The 27,746-nt window shown below is 43.7% G+C and overlaps 1 protein-coding gene and 1 long non-coding RNA gene across 9 annotated transcripts in view; one reads left to right on the forward strand and one right to left on the reverse strand.

Moving 5' to 3' along the window:
- Nucleotides 1-12,752, forward strand: part of LOC134760718 (uncharacterized) — a 93,456-nt gene extending 80,704 nt beyond the window's left edge. For 2 of the 3 annotated variants that reach the window (XR_010138630.1, XR_010138629.1), the window contains 3 exons: nucleotides 3,405-3,540; nucleotides 9,350-9,448; nucleotides 9,653-12,752. This is a non-coding gene — a long non-coding RNA (uncharacterized LOC134760718). The remainder of the gene's footprint in view (nucleotides 1-3,404; nucleotides 3,541-9,349; nucleotides 9,449-9,652) is intronic. The other variant, XR_010138631.1, reaches the window with a different exon arrangement.
- On the reverse strand, nucleotides 9,069-25,710 carry LOC100449123 (pregnancy-specific beta-1-glycoprotein 6). Of its 6 annotated transcripts, none has more exons than XM_063720118.1 (6): nucleotides 25,305-25,707; nucleotides 23,738-24,103; nucleotides 17,780-18,058; nucleotides 14,964-15,050; nucleotides 14,117-14,371; nucleotides 9,069-9,428 (listed from the first exon to the last, which is right to left on the reverse strand). In XM_063720118.1, the coding sequence occupies exons 1-6, from the start codon at nucleotides 25,423-25,425 to the stop codon at nucleotides 9,391-9,393; spliced, it is 1,146 nt and encodes a 381-aa protein (XP_063576188.1). In that variant the 5' UTR covers nucleotides 25,426-25,707; the 3' UTR covers nucleotides 9,069-9,390. The 6 variants fall into 6 exon arrangements, with proteins under 6 accessions (XP_063576188.1, XP_002829349.2, XP_024093246.2 ...); XM_002829303.6 differs by having other exon boundaries at nucleotides 14,772-15,050; nucleotides 25,305-25,700; XM_024237478.3 differs by having other exon boundaries at nucleotides 9,069-10,703; nucleotides 14,772-15,050; nucleotides 25,305-25,695.
- Between the last annotated feature and the right edge of the window lie 2,036 nt (nucleotides 25,711-27,746).

Raw genomic sequence — 27,746 nt, forward strand, 5'->3', positions numbered from 1 at the left:
GTTGAAAAGCATTTGGGATTATTTACTTAATTAATGAGTACTCATTTATTTTTACATTAATTTGATACCATGTATAAACAATATATAAACATAGGTATGGACATATACATATGTGATATGTGATACAACATAGAACATACATATGTGCACATAAACATAGAGGGAGACAGGAATACTTCAGATTTTTGATTTTAAAACTTTATGCATGAACCCATAAAACTCACTGTTAAAAAAATACAGATAGATTTAAATTGTGCTTTTGTAAATTTAAAAAGTTAACATCTATGTCACGAAGACCTTGCTGAGTTTTAGAGAAAGTGGGTACTAAATTTACATCTCAAAACACACACACACACACACACACACACACAGAGACAGAGAAGGAATTTGGGTGTTTTCAAGGAATATTAAAAGTAAATGCCAAGGTAACACAAAAATGACAGAAATTTATAACAGGATTCTATAAGGAGACCAATTTTATTTACATACATAGCTTTTATTTTGGCCTCTGTTTTCCAGCTGTACTCCAGGAAACACACTACACAGTCTCCCTTCTTAAGTGCTGGTGGGCCACTGCACATGCAGACAGCCCACTTTAAGGGAAGAATCAGGGGAGAAGAGGTGCAGACCCCAGAATTATGCCAACATATAAAAACGTAAATCAAAGGTCAAACCACACAGTTGAAATCTCATTGCCTGTTTGGCCCTGCTTTAAGTGTACTTTACTTTCTTTAATTTCTGCTCTAAAGCTTTTAAATAAACTTTCACTCTTGCTCTAAAATTTGCCTCAGTCTCTTCTTCTGCCTTATGACACTTAGTTGAATTCTTTCTTCTGAAGAAGCAAGAATTGAGGCTGCTGCAGACTTCTACGGATTTGCTGCCATTAATATACTTTAGTGCCATTCTCAATGATAGAAGATATATGTTCTTATATTTATACATATATACAAAATTTATGTATTCATAGAGGCCTTGAATCTACATTCTTGCTGCACTTTATGTAAACAATCCAGGTATGAGACTAAAACTTATTTTGGAAATGCATTGGTCCCATATGATTTCTATTTCATAAAAATGGGAGACAGGAGGGGGAAAATTATTTTTCAGAAGAAAACAACAGAACAACGGCTATTAAATTTTAGATCTGTTCATTTGTTTTTGAATTTTGTTATTTACCTACAATTTGGACTGAATCCTAAATTTTTTCCTAGGTACAAATTTCAAAACTAATGGTTTCAGAATTTTCTTCCATTTTTCTTCCATTTTGGTGTATTATAAATTAAAGCTGTGCTTTTAAAATTTTTATCATTTTTTATTACACTTTTAAATTCTGGGATACATGTGCAGAATGTGCAGGTTTGTTACATAGGTATACACATTCCATGGTGTTTTGCTGCACCCATTAACCCATCATCTACATTAGGTATTTCTCCTAATGCTATCCCTCCCCTAGTCCCCCACCCCTCAACAGGCCCCAGTGTGTGATGTTCCCCTCCCTGTGTCCATGTGTTCTCATTGTTCAACTCCCACTTATGAGTGAGAACATGCGGTGTTTGGTTTTCTGTTCCTGTGTTAGTTTGCTGAGAATGGTGGTTTCCAGTTTCATCCATGTCCCTGCAAATGACATGAACTCATCCTTTTTTATGGCTGCATGGAATTCCATGGTGTATATGTACCACATTTTCTTTTTCCAGTCTACCATTGATAGGCATTTGGGTTGGTTCCAAATCTTTGCTATTGTGAATAGTGCCGCAATAAACAGATGTGTGCATGTGTCTTTATAGTAGAATGATCTATGATCCTTTGGGTATATACCCAGTAATGGGATCACTGGGTCAAATGGTATTTCTTATTCTAAATCCTTGAGGAATTGCCACACTGTCTTTCACAATGGTTGAACTAATTTACACTCCCATCAACAGTGTAAAAGCGTTCCTGTTTCTCAACATCCTCTCCAGCATCTGTTGTTTCCTGACCTTTTAATGATCACCATTCTAACTGGCATGAGATGGTATCTCATTGTGGTTTTGATATACATTTCCTTATTGACCAGTGATGTTGAGCTTTTTTTCCATATATTTGTTGGTCACTTAAATGTCTTATTTTGTGAAGTGTCTGTTCATGTGCTTCACCCACTTTTTGACGGGCTTGTTTTTTTTTCTTGTAAATTTGTTAAAGTTTCTTGTAGATTCTGGATATTAGCCTTTTGTCAGATGGATAGATTAAACCTTGCAAGCTGAAACTCGATGACTTATGTAAACTTCTGGAGAAATCATAGCAACTTATATATAAATAACCTTTGTGCCTGGTGATGTTTGGACTACACAAGAAGTACACATGAACACTGGATTCAGACTGCAATTCAGAGAAATGTGTCAGATTACCACTGCAATTGGAAGATGCTTCAGAAACTCTAGAAAACGTAGTCTATAGACTGCTCCAGAGATTGCAAGTGAGCCAACATGCAACTGAAAGGGTTAGAGCAGTGTTTGCCAAATGAATTGCTCTAATTGTAGCAGCAGTTGTGTGACTTCAATAAGGTTCCAGGATTATACTGTCCCTTTGTTGCTGTGACTTCCCTTTGCCCTTTTCTTATTTGTCTTTATCCCCTTTTCCATGGGACATGACTTCTTAAGAATGAGCCTTCATAGTGATGTAGGATCAGATGAAACATACAGTCACAAAGTCATGTCTTTTACAATGTTTTGTCTGAAAGCTTTTGAAGAATTGGGGGGCCAGGTGTGCTGGCACAGGCCTGTAATCCCAGCACTTTGAGAGTCCAAGGCAGGAGGATCACTTGAAACCAGGAGTTTAAGACCAGCCTGAGCAACAAAGGGAGACCATGTCTCTACAAAACATAAAATAAATCAAATTAGCCAGATGCAGTTGTGCATGCCTATAGTCTCAGATACTTGGGAGGCTAACGTGAGATGACTGCTTCAGCCCAGGAGTTCAAGGCTGTAGTGAGTACACTCCAGTCTGGGTGACAGAGCAAGGTTGTGTCTCCAAAAGAAAAAAAAAAAAAAGAAAAAGAACGGGATAAAGAGGAAAGCCAAAGAGGTAAGGCATCTCCAGATGATTGCCTGAACAAATTGTTTTTTCTTGGCTTCAAAACCTTTCAAGATGTATATTTCTTTGTAAAAGAAAGACATGCCAATTGTACCTTTAAGTGAGGAATCAAAAATCTAGCTCCTAAAAGTGAAGTATTTTAACTCTCATTCTGACAATATTTATTTTCTGAGGCACAGAAGAAAGACAAGTTTAGATCAATTGTTTTTCTGCCCACTCCATCTCTTCCTACCTGCCTTCTCCCCTTTAATCAAATGTATAAATACTAAGCCTCCTGAAACCTCTTCAGAGAAAACAAAAGCCTCAGAGATTTCTTGCATCTCATGTTTTCCCAGGGTGCACCGTCAAGCTCTGGCTCAATAAAACTCAATTTGTCAAGAACCTTTCCTCAGCTAGTCATTCTGTATAACCACCATGAGTACTGCAAAGCCCTTCAGTAATCTATTGCCTGCCTACGTGATGTGCACCCAGGTGAGTCAGGTCTTCATGAGTCAAACACTTGTCTTCCTTTTCTGTCTTTCCCATCCCTACCGCTCAATGCTGTGTGCTCTGATCTGACCCCTGCTCCCAGGTTGTTTGTATTGGTCTAAGAAAGCAAGACCAGGAGGGGCAGGTTGAGAAGGGAGTAAGAGGCCAACAGCCATGGAAAGTGGCAGGTCGGGCTGCCATTGCTCAAAGCCACACACCCTGGGTGCATTTTGTGAATTTTTCTGGATTGGGAATCTTTTCCCTGTGTGTCTATCTAGAAACTCACCCTCCTCCTACTTTCCTCTCTTTACACTTTCTGTTTCTAGTGCACTCGTTTATGGCCAGAGAATGGCTATGCAAATAGTTGACAATAGAATAAAAAATGACTTTTTGTGAGACTTGGAAGCTGGCCTTTTTTTTTTTCAAAAGAGAATGAGGTTTCTAAAAGCTATCTTTTATGCAGAGCTGTGTATTTGTGAGTGTAGTTTTAGGGAACAGGTGCATAAGTGAAGGGTGAGACAGAAAACAAAATGCTGGCTGTTTGTCAAATCCTGAAAATAATTTTTGAAGGTGGATGTCATTCAGGAGACCTTGTAAATCTTAGAGTGTCCTCTTACCAGATGAAGTGGAGGATGAGGTTGAATTATGGAGTTAGGTGACAGTGGGCACATACTTCTCTGCTTCAGTTTTTTTTTTTTAATCTGTAAAAATGGGGATGATAACACTCAGGATTTTTTGGTGAGGACTCTAGTTACCTGGAAAGCTCTTAGGATAGTGCCTGGTGCATAGTGAGTGCTGCATCAGTGTGAGCTATTCTAATTATGGGAATAGACAAAGGTGCCACCCTGTCCATCGAGAGTGGGGAGGTATTTTCCAGTCAGAGACCAGGGAGGCCAGCTGGAGATGAAGCTGATTAGTGGGGAAGCTTAACTTCCAGGAGTGGAATAATTTAGGAGGAGTAAACAGATGCACAACATGCTGTAAACATTCCTTTACCCAACAGTAGGAATACTCAGAGTGGGTGTGGCTTCTGTGACAATCATTATCTCCTGGGAATCTAAGAATGTGTCCTAGAGTCAAATGGCTTTGATATAAGCCAGACCCAGAAATGGCCTTCTGGGCTGCCTTGCACATAGCATTTATTCATCATGAAAAAGGAAAGCATTCGTCTTGCTAAAGGAATCCCCTCTTCTGGCACAGGCCATTATTTTTGTTTTTGTACTGTCCTAATTTTTAAGGTGTTAGGGGAAAGACCAAAAAATAAAATAATGAACTACATGTATGAAATAACAGGGTAGAGTTGAGACTGGTACGTGTAAGTTAAGAGAAATTGTGTATAAATTTTGTGTGAGCAGAAAAAGGATTTCTTGTTGCAAACAGACCTCTCCATATAAATAATACCCATTGCCTTGAGTGGATAGCAGACCTCATCACAAGAACATTCCAGCAGAGTCATGACAGAACGGGTAGTGTGGCTTCTTTAATTGGCAGGTTAGACTGAGTAAGTTACTGAAGAGAAAGGAGTTGAAGGAGAAGATGGGTGAGGGCAAGAAAAATGGGAAGGTGAAAGGAAAGGACTGAAAGGAATGTTCACCAAGGGCTCATCAGGTACCAGGCTCTGTGACTAATGTCTTACACATGTTAATTTACTCTTCCACTGTCATTTTCTGAGGCAGTAAGAGTCAGCCTTACACTGCAGATGAGGAAAGGGGCTGAAGGAGATCAAATGAGTGGCCCAGGGTCATCCAGCCACTTCATAGCAGAGCTAGTGTGTTTCACTGTGGTTTGTGCAGACAGAAAAGTGAGACGTGGAAGGAAGGCAAAACATTTTTGTTGTGCGTGATGTTTATGAAAGTGACCTGTATGGGGCAGAATAACGGCCTCTTAAAAATATCCACGTCTGGGCCAGGTGCGGGGGTTCACGCCTGTAATCCCAGCACGTTGGGAGGCCGAGACGGGTGGATCACGAGGTCAGGAGTTCGAGACCAGCCTGGCCAACATGGTGAAACCCCATTTCTACTAAAAACGCAAAAATTATCTGGGCTTGGTGGCGGGTGCCTGTAATGCCAGCTTCTTGGGAGGCTGAGGCAGGAGAATCATTGGAATGTGGGAGGTGGAGATTGCAGTAAGCCAAGATTGTGCCACTGCACTCCAGCCAGGGCAACATGACTGAAACTCTGTCTCAAAAAAAAAAGAGCAACAACAAAAAAATCCACATCCTAACTCTTGGAACACATGCATTTACTTTTCTTGGCAAAAACACTGTTCAAAAGTGATGAAGTTGAGTATCTTGAGACGGAAAGCTTATTCTGGCTTATCTGGGTGGCTCCCAGTGTCATCATAAGGGTCCTTGTAAGTGAAGGAGAAAGACAGGAGGGTCAGGGTGAGAATGATGAAGTCTGAGAGACTCCGCTGGCCATTACTTGCTGTGAACATGTGTGATAAGACAAAATTACAACTAATTTAGTTATAGATGTAATTGGCTTTTATTTGTGATTTATGATTTGGGGCAGCTCTCCCTCTACAGATGCTTCAGCATCCCAAGTAGCTGGGACTATACTGCGGGATCTGGCCAGCGGCCTGCAATGCAACGGGGCTCTTTCTTTGTTCCCAGGCAGATCGCAGGTTGAGAAATAAAAGATACACACATGATATTGAAAGCTGTGTCCAGGGGGGTCATCATCTTTGGTCCTGTGATGCTGCCAATGCACTGGATATACCAGCATTTATTATTAAGTTTAGTGAGAGTAGGGGTAGGTTAGTGAGGGATTTTGGGTCATTTATAGGCTCTCCATAAGGGTCACATTCCATTCCCAGAGATATGGACATTTGCTTTTCTGGGATAGGAATCTTGGTAATGTGAAACCTCCCTGACTGCACGTGCATTCATAGGCTCTCTGCAGGGGGAAGCACATCACGTGCTGTTGGCTTATTCTGGCAGTCCAACCTGGCATTTTTCTTTACACAATCCTGCATGCAATTTTGTATTTACAATAATCAGGAGCATTTCATCTTTTATTCCATAGCAATAGTTTCCCTACATCTCCCCTTTTCTCTGATTCAAATGAACCATAGCAATCATAGCTTGGCACTGATCACGATTGTATTGAAGAATATTTTTTCCAATTTTCACATGAACAATAAACTAATAGCACAAATTATACACAGAATAAAATTAACGATAGTGGATCTTCCCAAAGATTTTACCTATTGAATGGGGTTGAGATTAGATAACACCTCAGAGATACTGTCTAAAGCTTCAGCACTGGGTAAAGCAGTTAAGTGTGCTTGAGAAGCTTCAAAAATGTGTTCTTTTAGCTTGCTTATATCTAAACTTAAATTATCTTCACTTCCTTGTAAATGACATTTTACTGATTCCCAATTTTGAACAGTCTCGTTATATTGGAATGGAGTTTTACAAAAATCAGAAGTATTCCAATCACGTTGCATTTGTAATCTATGTTCTAAACTCATAATTCTATCTCCCATCCATATAACAGAAGCACATTCCACGCTGTAGGCTCATTCTGGCAGCCCAACCTGGCATTGTCTTTACATAATCCTGCATGCAATTTTGTATTTACAATAATCAGGAACATTTCATCTTTTATTCTGTAGCAATAGTTTCAGGGGGTCTCCCTACAGGACTACAGGTGTGCACCACCATGCCCGGTTAATTTTTGTATTTTTAGTAGAGACAGGGTTTCACCATATTGACCAGGCTGATCTCCAATTCCTGACCTTGTGCTCTGCCTGCCTTGGCCTCCCAAAGTGCAGGGATTACAGATGTGAGCCACTGCACCCAGCCCATAAATCACACATTTCTTTGAGTTTTTATAATTCTAGCCCAAGAGAAACCATTTGATATTTGAAGAATGGCTGCACACAAATATTTGCACACAAATAGAAATGTCTGTAGATTGCACCACACGAGGGAGACTACCAGTATGACCATCAGGAGGAAAATATGGAGAGTTTGGAATATGCACCTTAGGCAAGATGCAAACCAACTACAATAGGATAGATCAAAGAAGAAGCCAGAAGAGCCTAGTCATTTTAACCAGGCAGCACATTTATTGATTTTTACAACTGATTCTCTATAATACCAGATGTATTTATCCATGTGCAACAAGAAGTGTCAATAACTGCACAGGCTACCCCCGTTTAGCTGGTAGAGAGCAATTCTATTATCTAGCATTGCATGTCTATGTTAAATTAAAACAGGGAGTGAGAATAGGCAAGTATAGAATTGGAAGCCTAAAAAAAGCTCCATACATTTGAGGAAAAAGTTGTGTTACAGTTGCGGCTAATGTCAGCCTTTGGGTGGACTAAAGGATGTCTTATTATGTAAAAATGTGTGGGCTGCATGTGGTGGCTCACGCCAGTAATCCCAGCACTTTGGGAGGCTGAGGCGTGTGGATCACCTGAGGTCGGGAGTTCGAGACCAGCCTGATCAACATGGAGAAACCCTGTCTCTACTGAAAATACAAAATTAGCTGGGCATGGTGTTGCATGCCTGTAATCCCAGCTACTTGGGAGGCTGAAGCAGGAGAATCACTTGAACCCAGGGGTTGGAGGCTGTAGTGAGCGAAGATTGTGCCATTGCACTCCAGCATGGGCAACAAGAGTGAAACTCCATCTTAGAAAAAAAAAAAAGAAGTGTGGTTGACATGATATACCTGACTGTGTTAAGTTACTCTCAGAAGCTACTTCTTGTGAAATCCTAAGTACAGCATTATTCTGGGAAGCAAAGGAGACAGGCATAAGCAAGGACAAATTAAGAGAGATAACAGTGTCATCATGATTGATAGTCTTGTTCTGACATCTTGAGAAAAGCTGTCCGTGGTGTAAAGTCATCAACTTGTCGTGGTTTGCAGTTTGAGTGTCTCTAAGTTATGGTGTTGAAAATTTGGTCAGCTCTTAGTGGCCCACACTTCAGACACGAGGGTTTTCCCATGAAATTTACATTGAGTTGTCCACCTCCAGCTTATATGGCTTCAGGAACAGAGCCGCTCTTGTTCTTAATGATTTCATTGGAGAAAATTGAATTGGAAGAACTAAAAGAATTCAGGGTCCAGTCTACCAGTGGATTATAAATACACAAAGATAATGAACAGTGGTTCAATCTGGTAACAGGTGTACTATGGTTTTTCTTTTCAACTAGTTTTTCTGTCTATAGGAGTCTCTATTTTTACCAAAGATAATTCCAGTAGGATGAATTTGTTTGCAAAATAGACTGAGTCTCACCGAACTTGCCCAGATTTTTTACCTAAGTGTGGCAAGAGTAGCCATGGACCATAGAGGCTCCTCTTAAACTTCGCTTTGCTAGAAGTTTTTAATAAGAATCTCAGATTAAACTTCCAAAAACCTCTTGAGACTAGGAAGCCAAACCAAGGCCAACTTCAAACATTGCCTGCATTCCCTATGGGTTTATTCTATGTATATTCTCAAATATAACATCCCAGTCAAAGCCTTGGTAATATAACCAATGTTTTCAAATGTGTCCTGTTATAAAGAGAGCAGATTCTTACTGAACTTGTGCAAATAACTTTATTACCATAAACATATGAATACTCATGAATAGTTTCCTAATTCTGGGCCACTCAGGTAGAGAGCAAAAGCAAATGTTTCAATTTTTGTTTACAAAAGTATACTTTACCAGTTGCTCAAGAAAAAAGTTCATAAATCTGGAGAATAAAACATTCAAAGAATCAGCATATTTTCAAATAAAAAAATATGAAAACATTATCGTTTTGATTATTTAGTCCAACAACATTGAGTTTTTTTCTTCTTTGTCTTGAATTTCATGAAGGTATCAGCCTGTTCCTTCTCTCAGTGTCTCTGTTGTGGCAGTCATGAATGAGACTCTGTCAGGTCTCCATGGCAGGGACCTGATTGACAGAAGGCTCAGGTCAGTGCATTTCAAATTCACTACCTCCTTTACACAGAAAGCTTCTTTCCCACAGGCTCCCAGCAAGGGTGTGAAAGCAAGCGTAGTTCTCTGAGGCTGTCTTTAACTCTAATGGGTGACTGGCTGGAGGATTCCCCGTCAGCCTTGTAAAAACTCTTAGAACTGCATTGGTAACTAAAACTTCTTTCTCTTTCTTTTTCACAGGAATCAGCTCTGCATAGTGGTCTGTGGGTTCTCCCATACTACCTTCATGCCTGCCCCACATTCCCTCACAGGTGTCTTCCCTGATAAATTATCTTTTATGTCTAATCCCATCTTGGATGCATCTCATTTGGTAAAGCTAACATACCACGCTTGATTCTTTGCACCTAACTTTTTTTCTTTCTCTCCCACAAGTAGTCAGTAACCATATCCTAGTGTTTTATGTGTTACCTCTTTTTCCATGTATATGGAAAAAGGTAGGTACTGTTGAGGGGCACTTCGTATGTGCCAGGCCCTGTGCTAAATACTTTACCTGTATCTCATTTAATCCATACAATACCCCTGTCAGGTAGACATAATTTCCATTTTGCCGATGAAAAGACAGAAGCTTAGCGTGGTGTAAAACCTTTCCTGGTGTCATATGGCTAGTGACAGGTGGATCTGAGATTTGATTCTAGGACTATTTGACCTCAAGGCTCATGATGATGGTAGTAATATAGCAGCTGACATTGGTTCCTCTGTGTGTGGCATCTTGTTTCATTGACTGCATTAAACCTTTAAAAGAATGGTACGAAGAAACCACTCTCATTGCAATTTTCAGGTGAGGACTCAGAGGTTCAGAGAAGTTGAGTCTTGTGCAAGAAATTTATAACCGTAAACTCTTACATTAAAAAAGAAGAAAGATCTCAGGTCAACAACCTATTTTAATACTTCAGGATATGAAAGAAGAACAAACTAAACCCAAGCACAGTGAATGAGGGAAATAATAGGGATTAGAGTGGATATAAATAAAATGGAGAATGGAAAATGTATAGAGGAAATTAATGAAACCGAAAGTTGATTCTTCAAAATAAAATCAACAAAATTGACAACCATTAACTAGATTGACTAAGAAAAAAAGAGAAAAGTTTCAAATTACTAAAATCAGAAATGAAAATGGACTCTGAGCATGGTGGGTCATGTTTTCATCCTAGCGCTTTGGGAGGTCACAGCAGAAGGATTTCTTGAGACCAGGTGTTTTGACCAGCATAGGTAACCTGGAGAGATGCTGTCTCTACAAAAAAATAAAAAAACCAATTAGCTGGGCATGTTGACATGCACCTGTAGTCCTAGCATCTTGGGAGACTGAAGAAGGAGAATTGCTTGAGCCCAGGAGGGTGAGGCTGCAGTGAGCCATAATCACACCACTGTATTCCATCCTGGGCTGGCCTACTGAGAGCCTGTCTCTCTCTCTTCAAAAAAAAAAAAAAAAAAAAAAAAAGAAAGAAAAACGAAGCGATTACTACCAATTCTAATAAAATAATGATTATGAAAGCACTATAAATTATTCTATGCCAATAAATTGGATAACCTAGATGAAATAGACAAACTCCTAGAAACATACAAAAATATGAATAGATCTATAATCAGTAATAAGATTGAATCAATAAAAGCATTTGATGAAATTCAGTATTTTTTCATAATAAAAACATTCTAAGAATGGAAGGAAACCACCTCAACATAAAGGCAATATGTAAAAAACCCAATGCTAACATCATACTCAATGGAGAAAGACTGAAAGCTTTCCCGGTATGAGCAGGAACAAGACAAGGATACCTGCTTTTGACACTTTTGTTCAACATAGTATTGAAAAGTTTAGTCAGAAAAATTCGGCAAGAATTTAAAAAAAGACATTCAAATTGGAAGGAAGGAGTAAAATTATTTCTGTTTATAGATAACTTGAACTTATATGTAGAAAATCCTAAAGAAGGAACAAACCTATTAGAACTAATAAATAAATTCAGTAATGTTGCACAATACAAAATCAACATTCAAACATCAGTTGTATTTCAATACACTAACCATGAACAATCTGAAGAGAAAAAAAACTTCAATTTATATTAACATCAAAAAGAATAAAATATTTAGGGATAAGTTTAACCAAAGAGGTCAAATGATTATACCTGAAATCTACAAAATATTGCTGAAAGAAATGATAAATGATATCAATCAATTGAAAGACATTTTGTCTTCATGAATTGGAAGACTCAATATTGTTAGGAGGACAGTGCTACCCAGAGTGAGCTGAAGATTCATTACAATTCCTATCAGAATCTCAGTGACATTTTTGCACAAAAAGAAAAATCTGTCCTGAAATTGATATTGCATCTGATGACTCTAAGTAGACACACAGCTTTGAAGAGGAAGAATGAAGTTGGAGGACTCACACTTCCTGATTTCAGCATTTACTACAAAGCCCCAGTAATGAATACAGTGTGGTACTGGCATAAAGGAGGACATAGAAATTAATGAAATATAATAGCTCAGAAAGAAATGCTTGCATATATGGCCAAATGATTTTCATCGAGTGTGCCAAGATCGTTCAATGGGGAAGGGACAGTGTTCTCACCAAATGATATTGGGAAAGCTGGATATCCAAGGGCAAGAAGAGTGGAACCTTTACCTAACACCATGTACAAAAATTAACCCACAATAGATCAAAGATCTAAATGTAACAGCAAAAACTATACAACTCTTAGAAGAAAAGCTTCATGATACTGGATTTCACACTGATTTCTTGGTTGTAAAAACAAAAGCATAGGCAACAAATAAAATGGATAAATCAGACTTCATAAAAATCAAAACCTTTTATATATCGAAGAACATTATCAAGAAAGTAAAAAGGCAACCCATAAAATGATAAAAATATCTGCAAATTATATATGTGATAAGAAATTAATTTCCAGAATACATGAAAAGCTACAAGTCAACAACAGCAAACATCCAAAAACCCAATTAAAAAATGAACAAAGGATTAAAATAGAGTTTTCTCCAAGCAAGATATACAAACATCCAATAAGCCCATGCAAAGTTCCTCAGCATCACGAATACTTAGAGATATGCAAATCAAAACCACAATGTTACACTACCTCACACACTTTAGGATGGCTTTGATAAACAACAACAATGACAGCAACAGAAAACAACAGGTATTTTCAAGTAGATGGAAAAATTGGAGCTCTAGTGCATTGCTGATGGGAATGGGAAATGTTATAGCCACTGTTAAAAGTGGTGTGGCTGTTTCTCAAAAGGTTAAACAATAAATTATCATTTGATCCAGCAATTCCACTTCTGGACATACTCCCCATAGAATTGAAAGAAATTTGAACAAACATTTGTGCACTGATGTTCAGAGAAGCATTACTCACACTAGCCAAAATATGGAAACAACTGAAAAGTCCATTGAAATATAAGTGGGTAGGCAAATGAGGTGTATCTATACATTGAAATGTTATTCAACATTAACAAGGAATAAAATTCCAATACATCGTGCAAAATGGATGAACCTTGAATATATTATGCTAACTGAAACAAGCCAGACACAAAAGGATAATTATTATGTAATTCCATTTATAAAAGATAGTTAGAATAGCCAGTTACATAGAGACAGAAAGTAGAATGGTGGGTGCTAAGGGTTAGGGGGAGAAGGAGTGAGAGTTACTGTTTATTGGGTACAGAGGTTTAATATGGTAAGAGGAAAAAGTTCTGGAAATGGATAGTGTGATGGTTACACAACACTAAATTGCACACTCAGAAATAGTTAATGGTAAGTCTTATATTAGATATAAATAAAGTGTCTGGTAGTCTTACCCTCTCTATAATTACACACTTTTTGGCACTGCCCCTTTCCTGCCATGCAGAGCCCCAGGGGTGAATCTCCCTATTTCTCCAGCTCTGCATAAGTCACTGTCCTCCGTGCTGTGTCCCACGTGCTGTGCCCAAAGCCTCATACAGCCGGTGACTTCAGAACCAGGACGCAGCTCAGGAGTCTGCCCTGAGGCTCCCTCTCTTCTTATTTCCCTGCAGCCTGGCCCGGGGGAGGCTTGGCTTCAACTGGCAGCTCGATTTAGCCAAATTCAGGGTAGGCCACCAGGGCCCTTTCTCCACACATGCTGGTCCCACCCCAGGTGGAGTCAGGCAGGGCCAGTCACCAGAGAAGCCCGGAGCAGAGCAGGAAGCAGAGTCTGAGCTGCTCCTCCCTCACCCAAGGGGCTTCCTCCTCTCATTTGGGGGAAAAGTGTGAGCTTGTTTCAAAGCCTCAGATGTTCCTTGTAGCTCATGGAATAGGTACCAGAAAACAAAGATGTGGCAGAAGGGGATGTGTTGGTGAGAGCGAGAAGCAACTCGATCTTGAGGATTCTCCTTCTTGTCCCTCTGTGAAGCCTCTTCTACCACATAGTGCTCAGGGCTGATAAAGTCCCCTCCCTACCTTTCTCAGGCCAGACACAAGGTCAGCCATGAGAAAACAGAAAAACAAGGAGAAGAGAGTCTGTAGAGACAAATTGGGAGGGTACAGGAGGAGAATTTGGGATTTGCTTCTGTCCATGGGACACAGTCTGGGAATAAAAATGTTTTCCTGGCTCTTGTCTGAAAGCCAGATAGATTCCACCTAAAACCCTATTGCCAAGGATGCTGGGATGCACTTACCAGAGACTTTGACTGTCATGGATTTGGACATTTCCTTGCCAGTGGCTGAGTTACGAACAGAGCAAGTATAGAGCCCGCTGTGCTTTGTAGTAATTTCAGGGATAAAGAGATTTTGTCCTGATAGCTGAAACTTCCCATTAATTGTCCAAGAATACTCTGTCGGTGGATTAGAGTCCGCGAAGCAGGACAAGTAGAGGTTTTCTCCTGAACGGTAATAGGTGAATGAAGGGTAAATTCTGGGGAGGTCTGGACCATCTGGAGCAAAGAGAATGAAGCCACAGGTGATATCATCCAAGGGAAGGGGATGTTTCTGGTCTCTTAAAGGGACACAGTGACCCTCTGAGCCAAGAAACAACCTCAAGTCCCAGCCAAACCCCCTCTATGTTCACTGAGCCGAAACCTGACGTATTCACCCGTTTCTCCCATCACAAGCTGTGGGCCCCAAGTCTCCCATGACAAGAGCATCCCCTCCGCTTATATTCTTGGTTAAGGCTGTGCCTACCCAGGTTTTCCCAGGGCAGGGAGTCGAGGCCAGCTCGGATGTCCAGAAGTAAATGTGTCTATACTTGGACCGGAGAGAGACTGAGAGGCCTGGCCTCTGGTCGTTTGGATTTAAGCTGGTGGCCTGGCCCACAGAGGAACAAAAGATACTCACAGAGGACATTCAGGGTGACTGGGTTACTGCGGAGGCCACCATATCGGTCCCGTATTTCACAATGATAGGGTCCTGTTTCATTTCTCGTGACACCGGGTAGAATGAGGATCCTGTTTTCAATGGGTCGCTTTACCCTGGGACTGACCGGGAGGCTCTGACCATTTAGCCACCAAATGTAGGTGTAGTTCTTACTCTTAGGTTCACAGGTGAAGGTTAAGACATCCTTATTCTCCCTGGGATTTAAGTTGTTGATGGTGATGTAAGGCATGGGCAGCTTCGCTGTGTGGATAACAGAGAGAAGATTGTCCTTTGTGGTACCTTTGATTCCTCCAGAGGTATCCTTCAATCAGAGATGACATCTCCCACCTCTCAGCCCACCTGAGTCCTTGAAAGCCAATAGCTGGTACATGTGTCACAAGACAGATGCATGATGATCTAAGGGCTCAAAGACTGTGATGTCGCCTGCTCTGTCTTAGGGAAGCACAGACTTTCTCAACTGTCAATTGAGCAGCAGTGTTGGGTCATGGACAGACATATCAGTGGGATTCACAGCCCCTGGTACCCCTCCCAGTCCCTACCTAATCAGTTGACTGGCTGGCTCACCTTGGGTTCCTTACCTGGAATGTGCAACTGCTGGGCCCCTTCCAAATTCCATCCTACTTTGCCCCCCTACATGTGATGTCTCTGCAGCTTCCATTTCCAAGGACATTCTAAAGATGAGTAATAATGGGACTTCCTATCGTCCTGAAACCCTTAAGATACTGAGCAGCCTGGCCTGGGACTGGATGTTTCAGCAGAAATAACACAGGGGAGACCAGAGTCAAGCCTGGAGGACAGTTCAGTCATCAGGCAGTGGAGACACAAGGTGGGGCAGTTTTTTGCAGGTGTTTCATGATGACTTACTTGAACCAGTGACCTGTAAAGATAGAGCAGAGTGCAAGGAATGATCTAGAAAGAGTGAAGGGGACAGGCAAGAGCTGGTGGCTTCGGAACAGAACCGTGTTCCCTGTCCTGGGTTCTTTAAGTTTCCTCTCCTTCTGCAGAGGGCAGGTGAGGACCATGTGGATCTTTCCAGAAATACATGTTGACATTTGCAAATGCAGAACTTACTTGTGGAAAGGGTGGGAATGAACTGCTGGATATCTGGTCCTCATGGACCATGTGTGTTTGTTGGATATGAGACAAATTTGGAGAGAAGTTTTGCAAGTATTTTCTTTCATTTGACATTCTACTCTCTGATTCCATGGGTTCGACTACTCTAGGGACCTCATGTAAGTGGATTCCAGAGTGAATGTGAGAAGAGACTGCTGGTTGCCAGGAGCTGGGAGGGGGGAGAATCAGAAGTTGTTCATGGGTGTGCAGTTTCAGTTACGCAAGGTGGGAGGTTCTAGAGATCTGCTGTAGAGCTTGATGCCTATAGTTCACACACATTGAGTATTTCTTATGCATAAGCCTTAGGACAAAAAGTGTTTTGGATTTCTGACATTTTTTGATTCTGAAATATTTGTCATATACTTCCTGGTTTAGCATCCCAAATCTGAAAGATTCAAAATCTAAAATGCTTCAGTTAGCATTTCTTTTCAGCATCAGATTAGTAGGCAAAAGTGGGAGGTGATAAGCCAAATATATTCTTGTCCTTTTTTTTTCTCACCATGTTTCTAGCTTGGTGATTAGTTTTTGGTAATTCCATACTGGCCATGCTGCACTGGCATATTTTTGAAGGCTTTGGGATGTGAGAAAGGCTGATTGCTAATTTCTATGTCATCAGAACTTTCCACCTTTTCTGGTTGCATCTTTTTCTCAGTGTTTGTGTTGTGGCAGTCGTTAATAAGAGCCTGTGAGGTCAGATTTAGGACAGAGTTTTCTAAATTCTGCCAAAAATGTTACTGGGATTCTGTTAGGGGTTGCATTGAATCTGCAACTCAATTGGGTAGTATTGTCTTTCTAACAATATTGATTCTTCCAATGCATGAAAATGAAATGTCTTTCCATATATTGATATCATCTTTAATTTCTTTCAGCAATATTTTGTAGTTTTCAAGGTATAATCATTTGACCTTTTTGGTTAAACTTATTCCAAAATATTTTATTCCTTTTGATGTTAACGTGAATTGAAATTCCATCCTTAACTTCCTTTCAGATTGTTCATTGTTAGTGTATTGTCTAAAGAATGATCTAGAAAGAGTGAAGGGGACAGGCAAAAGCTGGTGGTTTTGGAGCAGAAACATATTCCCTGTCCTGGGTTTTTGATTTTCCCTGTCCCTTTGCAGAGGGCAGGTGGCTGTTCCCTGACAGCTAGATAGACTTCACTGGAAAACATATTGCCAGTGCTCCAGAGATCCACTTACTAGGAACTATAATCTTCTTGATTATGAGATTTGTTCCACCAGTGGCTGAGTTATGGATGAAACAGACATAGACCCCTCTATATGTTTTAGTGATTTGGGGGATAAAGAACACTTGTGCTGATTGTTGGAACTTCCCATCAATCAGCCAAGAATGCTCTGCCAGCGGATGAGAGTCTGTGAGGCAGGAGAGCTTGGGGACTTCCCTTGTATGGTAATAGGTGTGTGAGGAAGAAATGGTGGGGGCATCCAGGCCATGTGGAGCAAAGAGAATAAAGTCACAGGGGATATTGTCAGAGGGAAGGGACAATCCCGGTCTGTGGAAGGGCCACAGTCACAGTGACCCTGTGAGCCAAGTCGCAACACTGAAGTCCCAGCCAAATCCCCACTGTGTTCACTGATTTGGAGCTTGAGACATTCAACTGTTTCTCCCATCAAAAGCTGTGGCCCCTGAGTCTCCCATGACAGAAGTAGCCTCTTTTCTCCTATTGTTGATGAAGCCTAGGCCTACTCTAGCTTGCCTGGGGCAGAAAGTCATGGCCAGCTTTGATGTCCCGGGTAAAGGTCTCTGTACTTGGACCTGAGAGGGACTGAGAGGCCTGGCCTCTGGCCGTGTGTATTTGGGATGCCAGCCTGTCTCACAGTGGAACAGAAGATACTCACGGAGGAGATTCAGGGTGACTGGGTCACTGCGGCTGGCACTCACTGGGTTCCGTATTTCACATTCATAGGGTCCTGCAATATACTTTGTGACACCAAATATAAAGAGGCTCCTGTTGGTTTTGGAGAGCTGCAACCTGTGAGTCATAGGGAGGCTCTGACCATTCATCCACCACAGGTAGCTTGCATCCGGAGTCTCAGGATCACAGGTTAAGCGCACAGCCTCCATGGCCTCCCTGGGGTTTAAGTTGCTGCTGGAAATGGAGGGTTTGGGAGTCTCCCCTGTGCAGAAAACAGAGAGAAGATTGCCCTGTGTGGCACCTTTGATTCCTCCAAAGGAATTTTTCAATCAGAATTTGCATTTCCCACCTCTCAGCCCACCCAAGTGCTTAAAAGCCCATGGCAGGTGTGTGTGTTACAAGACAGATGCATGGCAATCTGAGGGCTCATAGAGTGTGAGGCTGCCTGCTTTATGTGGTAGAATCACAGACTTTCTGAAGTGTGAATTGAGCAGCAGCATTGGGTGATGGAAAGACGCAGGACCAGCAGTCACAGCCCCTGGTGCCTCTCTGAGTACCTCCATCTCCAACTGCCTGCCTGGCTCACCTTGCGGTCCTCACTTTGAGCATGCAGTGCTGGAATCTTCTTAGTTTCAGTCTTACTTTTCCCCCTGAGGTATGTTTTCTCTGCAGCTTCCCTTTCCAAGGACATCCTAGAGATGGATGATGGAACTTCCCCTTGTCCTTAAACCCCTTGGGTACTGCAAAGCCTGGCCTGGGACTGGGTATTCAGCAGAAATAACACAGGGGAGACCAGATTCAAGCCTGGACGTCAGTTCAGTCATCAGGCAATGGAGCCACAAGGTGGGGCATTCTGCAGTTTTCCCAGGTGTCTCAGAGTGACTGATTTGAGCCAGTGACTCTAATGATAGAGCAGAGTCCAAGGAATGACCTACAAAGAGTGAAGGGGACAGGGAAGAGCTGATAGCTTTCGACTAATGCCATGTTCCCTGTTCTGGGTCCATGGTGCTCCCTTCCCCCTGTAGAGGGCAGGTGAGGACCATGTGGATTTTTCTAGAAATACATGTGGATGTTTGCAAATGCAGAACTGACTGATGGAAGGGGCAAACATGAACTGATGATGGAAGTCTGTCCCTCATGGACCATATGTGTTTGGTGGATATTAGACCAATATTTGGGAAGAAGTCTTGCAGATATTTTCTCTCATTAGACATTCTACTCTCTGATCCTGAGTTTGAGTACTCTATGTACCTCATATCAGTGAATTCCAGGGTAAATCAGATAGTAGAATAGTAGTTTGCAGGAGCTGGGATCAGGGGAATAGGGTGTTGTTCCATGGGTGTGCGGTTTAAGTTATGTAGGATGAGGAGGTTCTAGAGATCTCCTGTACAGCCTCATGCCTATAGTTCATACAGATAAAGTGTTCCTTATGCAGAAAGCCTAAAACAAAGTGTTTTGGATTTCTATTTTTTTTTTATTTTGGAATATTTGCAGTATATGTACTGGCTTAGCATCCCAAATCTGAAAAATTTAAATTCCAAAATGCAACAGTGAGCACTTCTTTTTATCATCACATCAGTGGTCAGAAGTGTTGAGTCTTGGAGCGTTTCAGATTTTGGATTTCTGGATTTGGGATGCTCAATTTGTAATACTGTAATTTTCCCATAAAAATTGTCAGGAGTTTAGACCTCATGTTATGTTCTGACTCTAGAAACAACAACAGCAAAAAAAATTGGAGGACACATTAAAATGTTTTCTTAAGTGGAATTTTTTTCTGATGGCCCAAACATCTAAGATCAATTGCTGGTAGTAGTATTTCTCTTGAGACCAAAATAAGGATCAGGTGTGCCATGAATTCCAGCAGGATCACATTATGCTCAAAGAAGGATGCAAAGGTGATTTGAGATTAGCAACTCCTTAAGCAAAGAGAGTCCTGTTAATAGGACCGAACTGGTTAGTGTGTCAATTACATAAAGGGAGGAATGATGCCAAATTAAAAGAAGTGATGTTTGTTATGTTAGTAAATATAGAAAGAACTCCCTGCTTCTAATTTCTGTGCAGAGTTAGGCAAAATGGGGCGGACCCCAAAACAGGTATGTGAAATTCTTTCTTCATTTTCTCTTATGTTCAGGAAATACCACAAAAATTTACATTTGTATGTATTAGGAAGAGTCTAAGTGAGATGCCAGTGGCTCGTGTGACTCCCCACCCGAAAAACTCCAAGTTATGAAAATAGCATCATCATGAGGAAACAGTTGTATGAGGCACAGGCAGTTAAACCATCAGATAGCACCCACCTGGCCACCTCCATCTGGTCCCCAAAATCACCAGTATTCCCATTAAGTGTATGTTACAGCCTTTGTAGTTGTCCCACAGCTACAAAATTTAAAAATTGCTATTGTCAAAACAAAATATTAAATATGAAGTTGAATATGTTGTTCCACACTTTTTTTTTCCCACTCTTTTTGAACTTTCCTGTTCCAGGTTTGGAAGTTTCTATTGACACATCCTCAAGCTAGGGATTCTTTCCTCAGCTGTGTGCAGTCTACCAGTAAGCATCAAAAGCATTCTTCATTTCTCTAACAGCATTTTTTTTTTTTTTCTGAGAGAGAGTCTTGCTCTGCCACCCAGGCTGGAGTGCAGTGGCATGATCTCAGCTCACTGCAAGCTCCGCCTCCCGGGTGCACGCCATTCTCCTGCCTAGGCCTCTCAAGTATCTGGGACTACAGGTGCTTGCCACAATGCGCAGCTAATTTTTTGTATTTTTAGTAGAGATGGGGTTTCAACATGTTAGCCAGGATTGTCTCCATCTCCTGACCTTGTGCCTGCCTCGGCCTCCCAAAGTGCTGGGAGTATAGGCGTGAGCCACTGTGCCCAGCCATCTCTTAGGGATTTTAACGAGTTGTTGACTTTTGAGTTTGTTTAGCTTTTTACTTAGTGTTAGATCGGAGTGACAAATTCCAAGCTTGTTATATGCCTGACAGGAAGCCAGAAGTCTCTGTGATGTGAACGGAGAATGTGAGCTCCATAGCAGGTTGAGGATGGAGTCACGAGTGAAACGGGTGAGATGAGCCCATGGATTTTAGGGACTGGAGGCCTGTCCAGCCTCTGACACCCTGGTGAGTCAATGTAAAGATTACAACAGTGACAGCAAACTAGCATGGCTGAGTCCATTTGGCATCTAGTCTCAGGCTGGCTGTTCTCACTCATTCCTGGGCATAGGCCAGGCTAACCTTGGGAGAAATTTAGTTTATAGTTTAACTTTGAAGCAAGAATGATAATAGTTCCTCCATAAAACTAACACCCTTAATTTGCCCAGGGACTGCCTTTGTCAAATTAGTGAAAGACCATGAGATTAAGATTATAGGAAGGAACTGAATTCTGCTAAAATGTTGGCACAGTTTCTATAATCCCTGACTGTTCCAATATCATTTGGCCAGAATTTACAAAATTTGTAACTAATTGCTCCTATAGATAGCATCATTATTGTAGAATGTTAGATCCGTCTTTTGAGATGTTTCTCATTCTTTTGCATTCTGGCAACTGGCTGACCTCATCCCTACCTATGACTAATGGCTCAGCCAGTCATGTGGCCCCTACCTAGAGGTGGATTCAAGCACAAACAGATCATTTCCCTCTGCCCGCATGATTCCATTACCAAACAATCAGTAGTACTTATTTTTTAGTCATGTGCCCCTGAAACTATCCTTGAAAATCTCTAACCCCTGATCCACTGGGGAGGCTGATTTGAGTAATAAGAAACCTCTGTCCTCCTGTTTGGCAGACTTGGATTCATTAAAATATTTCTTTACTACAAACCGCCATTTCGATAATTTTTTTTTTTTTTTTTTTTTTTTTTTTTTTTTTTTTTCGTGCAGGAGGCTAGAAGAAATTGTCTGGCAATGACAAAAGTGGATGGAGGAACTGCCTATCCCTGTCCCATGGTCTTGTCCACAGGTCAGCCTCACAAACGGAAAGAGCCCTGGATGGGAATACAGTGGAAGATTTCTCTTAGTGACCTGGGGACATTGGCTCGAGGTGAAGCCTGGTAGAAGTGGCAAATCCAGATGATTTCTGTGCCTTTCCTATTTCCTGGGAGGTGGGCCAGGCCACAGTGTTAGCGGGAAGGGAATGGAACAGCCAGCCTAGTTAGAGGGAGTGTCTGGGGAAGGCCTAGGGGTGGAGGAAGAAGCTGTGCAGGACAGGGCTTGCCAGTCAGAATGAAGTGGGAGGAAGATGAGGGACACAGAGAAGCAGAGAGAGGCAGAGACACCATGGCAGTGAGCAGTGAGGGAGACACTGACTTCAGAGACCCCAGGGACCAGGTGCCCCCAGTTCCACAGTCCAGGACCAAGGAGCCCTGAGAACCCTCCCATGGCCAAAGGGCTTCAGAATTACATGAGGTGGGATTGCTTTAGGGGCAAGAGGTAGTGGGGGGATGAAACATGGGTGTCAGCCTCTGAAGGACAAGGGACAGGTGTGGCTAGAACCTCCTAGGATTCTGCATCCAAGATCCAGTCTCTAAAGAGGTTTTGGATCATTCATTTCTTCATTCGATTTCTTAATTTGTTATGTGAGAGGTCCTGAGTGTGTGTCTCTTGCTGGGCCTGTGCTGGTGCAGGGTGTGAGTGGGGAAAGAAAACAATGTCCTCTCCTTGATCCTCTCATGAGAGTGACATGGGCACTTTGGGAAACACAGGATTTCAGGTTCAGTGATGGGGGATAAGATCTGAGTTGGAGGCCTGGACTTTTTTTTGCATTGACACTGACGGTTGAGGGAGGTGATTTAGTTCTGGAGTACAGACTAATCAGCTGACCATTTGCTCTCACTCCTCTGAGGTTTGGATGCCTAAGAAGAGAGGACTTGAGCTAATAAATGACTATGGGGTCCTTGGCACCTGGTAAGCCCTTACTTCTGGTGGAGGAGAGGATGTTCCTGTGGCTGCAGACAGACCTCATGTGACCCTGGTCTCCCCTTTGTGTTGGTGTGACTCTGGTTCAGTGACTGCGCCTCCCTCTGCCTCAGTTTTCTCTCAATCCAATAAGCTAAATGGCAAATGGACTGTGGCTTTTCATGCTATCTGTGAATAAATGTTAAATTATTCACAGTCACCTGACCTAATGCTTGGCACAGTGGAGGTGTTCACACAAACAGCATTTATTATTAATTTGCTTCCATGAGAAAGCACCTTTAGTTCAGATCCCTGTGGACAAGCTGCTGCCAGGTACATCTTCTCTCTTCTGTTTCTGCTTCTGGGGACATTAGATTTTCTATGGACTGTCCTAAGCCTACCAAGACAGTTGGCTGATGGCCTACAAAGCTTGTATTTCTGTCCTCTCCACTCTGAGGGTCAGGTGAAGAAAGCTCTGTCCTTGCCCAGATGAGGCTCTGAGGGCTGAGCCCTGGCTGGTGAGTAGCTCCAGGAGACACAGTCTTCAGACAGCTGGTAAATCCTTGGTCCCAGTAAGCCCTGCCCAAGAAGCCACAACCCAGCCCTGGCACAGGCTCCTCAGCTTTATCTGGAGCAAGGATTTAGGAACAGCGGTCTGGGATTGAGGCTTCTAGAGCTGAGCTTCTCTGAGAGTATCTCATGCGGCACCTCAGGCGAAGCCCTACTCAGTTCTCCAGCGTCTTTCTCAGGGTCAAATTTATGAAGAGGGCATGAGGTGCTTGGCTGAGACTGATCTCCTCCTGCTGATTCCCCCCATCAGACTGTCCTTCCTCTGCAGCAAGTGTCTGCATGGTCTGGATGCCGGAAAGGAATTCTGATCTGTTGAAATTTGTCTCCTCTGTGTGTGTCATGCACTAAATGCCCAAACTGCGGCATGGGACATACTGCAGAGAGTGACGCAGGCAGAGTCCAGGCCTGAAAACCCTGTGTGTGTGAAGTAGAAATGACCCCTGCCCCCCAACACCTAGGGATCATGTGGAATCACTCACGGTATAAGTTGACGCTGAAATGTCCAGTTTCTCCTCTTGTCCCATCACCTCGCTTTATGATGTGTAAGGTGTAGGATCCTGCATCTTCCCGGGTGACATTCTGGATCAACAGGGATGCATTGGAATATACTGTTTCTCGTCCACTGTATGCAGGCCCATATATAATTCTTTCACCATCTACTACATATGATGTAATGTAATGGTAGAGGTCCGTCATTTGCCCTTTGTACCAGATGTAGCCAGCAAGATTCTGGGGCAAATTGTGGACAAGTAGAAGAACATCCTTCACCTCGAAAACTTTGGGTGGCTGGGCTTCAATCGTGACTTGGGCAGTGGTAGGCAGGTTCCAGAAGTTTAAAAGTGATGCTAGGAGGTGGAGAGAGCATCAGTCAATATTGAGACCTATGTATTGTGGTGAAAAGATGGGGCCCTGGGTCCTGAGAAGGTCTCTTCAATCCTCAGCTTTGAAGAGACACATGCAAACACACACACATACAAAAGGGGTATGTGTGTATGTGTGTGTGTCCTGCTGTCCTACTAGGTCAAGGTCAGCAACATGACCCACAATCCTTCAACACTTCTGACATTGGCATTTTTCTGTTTGGAATCCTCTTCCCCAGGGGTCTTCACGGCCCCCTCCACACTGCCCTCAGGTCCTGCTCACATCAGGGCATCCTTAGACTTCTTTTCTGACACCTCCTTCAGAGACCCTGGGTCTTCCCTTTCTGACCTTTCCCTGCTCTGTTCCCTCCAGGGTTCTTGTCAACACCTGACCTCACATTCTAGATCTCTTTGCATGTCTGTCTTCCTCCCCATGACCGCGTGAGCTCCGTGAGGACAGGGACTTTTGTGATCTTGTTTGCACCCCAGTGCCTGGAAGAGGCTGCAGACTCCTGTGGATGTCAGAGTTCTCAGGGCCGTCCACACCCTAGGTGTTTTTTTTTCCCCCCAATTGTTGAGGTTTTTTGCTGAGGACAGTGTTTCATGCCCTGCTTATATTTTTATTTGAAGTGTCATCTGATATAGTTATTATTATCATTTTTCAAAATGTGGTGTCCCGTGATGATTAATCAGGAAAACAGAACACTTCAGATTTTCCTACCTCTTACCAATTCCGGTTCAACGTGACTTTCCTATTTTTACTCCTGTCCCTCTCTGGTGTATTTTCCCCTATCCAGGCTCCAACAGAGCCTTGTTTCCTTTTTTTCTTCTTTCTTTTTGAGACAGGGGCTCGTACTGTCGCCCAAGCTGGTGTGCAGTGGTGCCATCTCGGCTAGCTGCAACTTCTGCCTCCCAGGTTCACGTGATTCTCCTGCCTCAGCCTCCCGAGTAGCTAGGATTACAGGAGCACACCACCATACCTGGTTAAATTTTTGTATTTTTAGTAGAGATTGGGCTTCACTGTGTTGGCCAGACTGATCTTGAACTCCTGATCTCGTGATCCACCCGCCTCAGCCTCCCAAAGCGCTGACTTCCTTTACTTTTTAGAACCCCATCGTCTCCAGCAGTCCCCATCCAGTCACTCTGCTTCCTCCTCCTGTCCTCTCCAAGAAAGTTCTCTCCTCACCTGTGAGCAGAAGCCCCTTCCAGGTGATGCGCTGTGTGCAGGGAGGGGCTGAGAGGGGCCCCATGGTCTCTGCTGCCTGCGTGTTCTCCTCTGTGGAGATGAGCCTAGGATCCAGAAACATCCTGAGCACGGCTGTAAGTTGTGCTGTCCTTCCTCTTTCTGCGCTGAGCCTCTTCCCAGGGCAGGAGCACTTCTCAGGCTCATGGGCGGGGTCAGGCCCGGGACACCTCTCTGTCCCCTCCTCTCTCAGTCCTGCCTCCTTGTCCCTCCTTCTATTTTTCCTTTTGTCTGTGTTTCAGGTCCCTGGGAATTGTGGGGGCCTCTGCCTGTTTCAGCAGTGATTCTTTCACCAAACCTCAACACACATTTTGTGCAGACACACACACAAGAAAGGCACACAGACCCACACAGTCACACACGTACCCTGCAGGTTGAGCAAGCACAGTCCTGGTCCTCAGCCTCCTGCTGTCCCCATGGCTCTGGGTCGGGGTGCAATTCATGCCCTTTGCCCTCTTTCATCCCCATCTGGCTCTCCCCTGTAGTGCAGGAGGCTGGAGCTGCACAAGGTCCATGTCACAGTGACGCCCCATTGTGCTGTGGGTGAGCTGTGTGTTGCCTGGTGAGAGGGACCCTTCCTTTCTCTAACCATGTCTAGCTTGGATGCAGCTTCCAAGGATGGACATTCAGGACCTGGGTGTCCCAGAGGAAACTGTCCTTCCTGGAGGTGTGCAGGGTGAATCTCTCATGTCTCTTGGGAGGAGAGGCCTGTGCTGGTTGCTCAGTGGAGTCTGTGAGTCCCTTAGTCAAAGGGAAAGTTCTCGGTCACTCTATGGCTCCCTGGGGTCTGGAGGCTGAGCTGGAGCTCAGGGTTTCTCATGTTCTTCCTGACCGTCTTTGGTGTCCTCTCTTCTCTGCCCAGCTGACTGTCCTGTGGTCACCACACCTTCCCCGTGGTGGTGCAGGAGGAAGTGGGGAGTTACCCAGGAACCCCGCGGGACATGGCTCGTTGAGACGCAGGAGGGGGAGCCTGGGACAGAGCAGGGGTTCAGAGCTGGAGAGATTCAACCCGACTTACTCCGTGGCCGTGATGGGCTCAGCCCTCCATGTGCTGACGTACCCAGGGGTCTGTCCTGAGGGTTTTGACCTGGCCAAGCTGCTCTCTGTGGAGGAGGAACAGGCAGTGGCCGGAGAGCCTGTCTGGAGGGACGTTGCTCACAGCTGAGAGGGCGTGTGGGGGTGAGTTGTGTTCTGGGAGCAAAGAGTAATAACATCCCCCTTCTCCCCACAAGCACACAGGAGAGGTCTGTCTTCCCAAGGGACTGCTGGGGGTAGGTGGCCACATCCCGGATGATGCCTGTGTGTGACCATCACACGCGCTCTGAGCCCCCCGGGGTGCAGCGGGCCGGCAGGTCACAGGGTGCCTGGCTGATTCCCGGGGAGGCTGTGGGCCCTCAAGCAGCCGCTGTTCTGTGTCAGCGCTAGGCTTGGCCTGGGATGCCCCAGAGAACAGGACAGATGGAGCAGGGGTGGGTATTTAGGGAGCAGTGACAGAAAGAGTTGATGAGGATGGAGGGAGGTCACGAGGGGAAAGCTCCCAGTGTGGCGTCGCGTGCACCAGCGCTGCCCTGGGAGATGCCTTTAGCTGGGCCCAGGGAAGGAGCAGGTGTGTGGGGCAGGAGCTACCTGCAGAGGGAGTGGTGTTGGGTTGGCGGCCGCCAGGTCAGGGAGGAGCTGACAGAGTCCGTGTGGGGAGCATGGAGGGCGCTGAGGACTTGGGCCGAAGTGACCCTGGTGAGGGTGGACCCTGCTGGGCTGTGGGTTCCGCTGAGGGAGGTTGGCATCCCCTGGGAAGGCTCCAGGCTGGAAGGGAGTCTGTCGCCCACTGGTGGACAGGGAGGGAAGGGTGAACGGCGGCAATCCCAGGCCAGGCTGCATGTTTTATTCCACATGAATCTGCACACTTCACACGAGGTCACACATATGTTATGTTACAGCTCCATCACCTTCCAGCCCCGTGAGTCCCAGTCTCTGTGGCTCTACTTTTACTGTTCTCCCTCTTTCACAATCAGATGTCCCAAATGCAGATATTTGTCAGCTTCTGTGAAAGCTGGGGGCAGTGATGTCTGCGGCTTAGCAGTGCTCGTGGGCTTGCGAGCAGAAGAGCGAGAAGCAGGGTGGGAAGATCAATGTCAGGGGGGCAGGGAAAAGTCGTTTTCATTTTCTCACCCCCTGGGACCAGAACCCAGGATTCTGACTCCAGGGCACAGTACCACACCCTGCTGGTGTCCCTGGATGTCATGAATCTCATAGTGTCATGTTGCCTTGGCATTCATTTTTGAAGGTGTAAGTTTATTTGCCTCAAAGCAAAGGCAGGGCTTGGTCACCATGGCAGTTTTCAATACTGTATCTGGTTCAAGTGGCTCCAGTTGGTGGCCAGAGATA

Source organism: Pongo abelii, chromosome 20 (assembly GCF_028885655.2).
Source record: "Pongo abelii isolate AG06213 chromosome 20, NHGRI_mPonAbe1-v2.0_pri, whole genome shotgun sequence".
NCBI classification, from domain to species: domain Eukaryota; kingdom Metazoa; phylum Chordata; class Mammalia; order Primates; family Hominidae; genus Pongo; species Pongo abelii.